The sequence below is a fragment of the Nansenia antarctica genome (assembly GCF_963989245.1).
Source record: "Nansenia antarctica genome assembly, chromosome: 1".
NCBI lineage: Eukaryota > Metazoa > Chordata > Actinopteri > Argentiniformes > Microstomatidae > Nansenia > Nansenia antarctica.
The window spans coordinates 87,853,182-87,857,867 of NC_137674.1; the positions used below are offsets into that span (position 1 = coordinate 87,853,182).

Sequence of the window (4,686 nt, forward strand, 5' to 3'; positions counted from 1 at the left end):
AATCACAATCTTCTGATCACCAGTCCAACTCACTATCCACTAGACCACCACTACCCACTACCACTATTTTATACACCACTCTAATCAAACTCTCAAACACAGAAAACAAACAAACGGAAATCCCTTTGGCTCACTTTATGTTGTTCTTCTCTTCTCCACAGAGAGTCGGTTGGACTGACGAGCCTCTGTAACCGTTGATGTTGAAGAAGACAGCGCGCTGGCAGCCATGGAAGTGAAGGAGCGGAGACCCTACCGTTCCCTGACCGCCCGGCGCGACACGGAGCGCCGCTACACCAGCTCCTCGGCGGACAGCGAGGACAGCGGCAAGCCCAACCCCAAGTCCTACAGCTCCAACCCCAAGTCCTACAGCTCCAGTGACACCAACCCCAAGTCCTACAGCTCCAGCGAGACCCTGAAGGCCTTCGACCAAGACTCCAGGATGGCCTACGGAAGCCGCGTCAAAGACATGGTGCACCACGAGGCGGACGAGTTCTGTAGGCCAGGTGAGGACCACAACCTGACCTAACCCTAACCCCAACCCTAACCCTAACCCCCCACACACAGTCTAGCACTAGAACAGCCGTGCCTTTTTTACCTACTATTAGAGCCGCCTCGGGGGTCAAATGACCATAGTCTTTACAATGGGAAGCTGCTACTTACACACAAAGACCACTAGTTGGCCGTCTTGTAAATCAGCCTGCCTCCTACATAGAAAAACAACAAAATAGCTTCATACTAGCTTATCCTGATGTGATTTTTGAAGGATAGTGGGTGGTAGAACGCACACATCTAGATTGAAATAGATTAAATTTGATCGAGTGTCAAGATATAACAACCTGTTTACTCACAGGGCTGTTCTAGTGTTAACGATCTAACCCAAACCCTAATATTATTGATGTCTGTATTTTTGTCCTCCTCTCATCATCAGTTACCTATAGTTGATGGTTGATGACAGCTTCACTCAGAGACAGGCTCACACCTCCCCACAACACGCTCATTCTGTCGATCGTGGGACATTACTCATGTGAAACAGAGAAACAGACCTCCTTTGAAAAGAGACAGAGTTTTGTCGGTAGAAATTAGGCTACTCCTCCAGGGAGCACTAATGTTTTTGTGACGTGGATTTCCTTGTCCGTGTGACGGTGCGTTGTCGAACGACATGAGAGAGGCATATACGTTATTTAAATGATGTGTGTCTACCTCTTCTTGAACTCATTTCCACACACAACTGCAGCTTAGAAAAGGTCTTTGAAAATAGCTTCTAATACATGCAGGACAATGCGCAGGGAAATGCACACGTATGTCAGCTACTAATCTTTGAAAATCATCCTGTTAGTCTATGAGGGCTACACAAATGTTGCACAATAATGTTACATTAAATCAGGGTTCCCGCGCTGGTCTTAAAAAGATGTTAAGTCTAAAATCCAGCAATCCGGCCTAAGAAGGCCTTACATTTCAGTTATTAGGTCTAAAAAATTAGGTGCTAGGTCTTAGAAAATAGGTTAGCTTGGCAAGGAAATCAGTCCGACCACATCTATTTACGTGGAAATTAATCAAGCTTCAGACTTTTTTGTCTGTATGGCAGTGGAATCCCTAATTTCATCACCTCGAGGATGACAAAAAGCTATAATATGGTGCCGCGAATAGGTCTAAAATTCTATTCAAAGAGGTCTAAAAAAAGGTCTAAAAAGGCCTTAAATTTGACTTGTTGAAACTTGTCGGAACCCTGTTAAATCTGAGGAAAATCTCAGAATTAGAAAACATTGCAATATTACATTTGACAAGGTGACATGTAGCCTGAAGAGGGTGTTTACTACTACTACTTGGGTTTACTACATGAAACTGTAGATGAAGACCTTGATAGCCCAGCCAAGGTCCCGGAGCTCAGCTCTCACTGACTCTTTTACCGTCATTGTGAAATGCCAAATGTAATCCCTGTTTATAGTGTGTGTGTAAACCTCAGTGTAAACCTCAGTGTAAACCTGGCACACACATGCTCTTCTCATTCTCCCGTTCATCACGACTCCAAACCGGATCCCAACTAACCCAAATCTGTGGGCTGCTTATAAAAGATGGATTGGATTTGGGAGTGGATTTGAGGGGAAGGGAGAAGGATACAACCTGAATGTCAGAAACTAGAAGAGGGGTAGCAGTAAGGTTGGAGGTATGGGAGGATCTGGTGAAGACAAGGTTGAGCTGATTGCCCGTCTTATGAGTCGGAGGAGAGTGGGACAGGGTAAGAGAGGAGGAGAGGAGGACAGGGTGAGGTCGAAGGAGAGGAGGAGGACAAGTGATCTCTGGAAGCTTCTCTGACTGGATGTTGAAGTGCGAGGGGTGTACCATCGTCAGGGAAGGAGCTGAGAAGAGGGGTGTACCATCGTCAGGGAAGGAGCTGAGAAGAGGGGTGTACCATCGTCAGGGAAGGAGCTGAGAAGGACATACATCTCTTCTCGGAAGTGGCCAACCTGGCTTGAGGGGCGATAGATAACAACAATGTGAAGTTACTCTGGGGAGGAGACAGAAACAGCATGGAATTCGAAGGAGTGGACAGGTGGAAATAACCTAGAACTAACACGGCTAACCTACATTTACAATCAGTGTTTACAATCACAAGAGCAACCACAAGCAGCTATACCTTTGGGCCATGGTGGAAATAAATGAATAAAACCGAAAGCTTACCTTGAGTTGGATAGCCTTGGCCAGCTAAAAATGGGGCGGCTGTGTCTCAGGAGGTAGAGCCGGGCGTCTAATGATCGCAAGGTCGGCGGTAGGATTTGATTTGATTTGATTTGATCTTTATTTATCTCGAACATTTCAACCATAAAAACACACAAATGTGTAATAACAAAAAATAACAAAAACTAAATTAAAAAATTTAAAAAATAAATAAATTAAAATACAAATAAAATAAGATCTAAATTAAAATAAAATATATCTTCCTAGACATGGAAGTAATAGTCAACAATGGTTTTGTTCGAGAAGGGACAGAAAGAAGCAAAGCTTATCTGGTCCTGCCCCTTAATCATGAAAGCGATCCTCAGCTAGCCACATGTCGAGGTGTCCTTGGGCAAGACACTGAACCCCAAATTGCTCCCAATGAGCGAGCCTTGCATGGTAGCTTGCCGCCATTGGTGTGTGAATGTGTATTCACACATATGTGTATATAAAGAATGGGTGAATGAGAGGCTGTTGTGCTTTGGAATAAGGCGCTATATTAGTGCAGTCCAGTCTAGCAGTATTAGCTGAATTAATCTCAGAGGAAGAAAAAAAATACAATGAAAATAGTAATATAGTTTGCTCTCTCTTTCTGCTCAAAACTTTTGTCTTTCTCCCTCTTGGAGTTAACTTCACAATTCACTTTGTGCACTAGCAGTGCTAGCTGTAGTTTAAGATGTCAGTGCTAGATTAATTCTCTGACCCTTTTGATCTGTCAGAAAAAAAGCTCACCGGCATTGACGAAAGTAATTGATAACCTCGGAGGCGTTCTGATTCTGAAGGATCAGACAGTTTGGATCTGGGTCTCGACTGGAACAGGCTCTCGAATCCCCAACCTTAATAAAATAATCATCTGTCCTTGGCTGCATCGACGCTCGCTATCGAATTCCAACTGCCAAACTGCCTCTGGAAGCGATGTCAGCACAAGAACTGTTTGTCAGAGGAGCTTCGTGAGATGGGTTTCCATGGCAGCTGCACATAAGCCCAACATCGCCATGTTCAATGTCAGCCGTCAGCTCGAGTGGTGTAAAGCCCACCACCATGGGAGCAGAGGAGCTGGATTTCTATCTTCTGAGAGATGAATCAGACTGTAAAGTTTGGTGGAGGAGGAATAATGGAGTAATGGTCTGGGGCTGTTTTTCATGATTTGGGCTAGGCTCCTTAGACCCAGTGAAGGGAAATGTTAATGCTACAGCATACAATGATATTCTAGAGAGTTGTACGCTTCCAACCTTGTTTGGGGAAGGCCGTTTCTTGTTTCAGCATGACAATGCCCTCCGTGCATAATGCGAGGTCCAATCATTTCATGGTTTGCCAAGTTTGGTCTGGGAGAACTTGACTGGCCTGCACACAGAGCCCTGACCTCAACCCCATCCAACACCTTTGGGATGAATTGAAATGCCGACTGCGAGCCAGTCCTTCTCGCCCAACATCAGTCCCCGACTTCACCAATACTGGTGTGGCTGAATGAGAGCCAATCCCTGCAGCCATGTTCCAAAATCTTAACGTCCATGTCTTGTTGGTTTTGGAATGAGATGTTTAACAAGCACGTGTGGCTGTGATGTTCGGGTGTCCACATACTTTTGGCCATGTAGTGTATCTGCTTTCAGGATATAGTTAATGTGATTTACTACAGCTCACAGGCAGCGATGTTTGTAACCACTGAAAGGGTCTAACACATGTTGTCTATCCATAAGTGTTGCTCAATGATCCCCTCTGGCGGTTGATTTGCAGAGGTGAAATACCTCAAATAATACATGAAAAAAGTAAAGTTAACTCTCTATTATGCTATTCTGCAGTTCCTCAACCATGAACCTTTAAACTCTGACCTACTGTATATGTATATATGTATATACTGTATATTCATGTTTTGATTTTAGTCTTAAGAGCATGTGGACAGAGTTAGATGTGATTTGACCTGGGGAGGTGATTGGCTACTTAGCAGCAATCAGGTCACTGATGCACTGATGA

At 44.4% G+C, this 4,686-nt stretch overlaps 1 protein-coding gene across 1 annotated transcript in view; it reads left to right on the forward strand.

Moving 5' to 3' along the window:
- Nucleotides 1–226: 226 nt before the first annotated feature.
- Nucleotides 227–4,686, forward strand: part of tenm4 (teneurin transmembrane protein 4) — a gene marked incomplete at both ends in the record, with an annotated part of 257,838 nt that continues 253,378 nt past the window's right edge. Inside the window, one exon of the mRNA XM_080526836.1 lies at nt 227–503. Within this exon, the coding sequence (XP_080382962.1) occupies nt 227–503 (277 nt within the window). The remainder of the gene's footprint in view (nt 504–4,686) is intronic.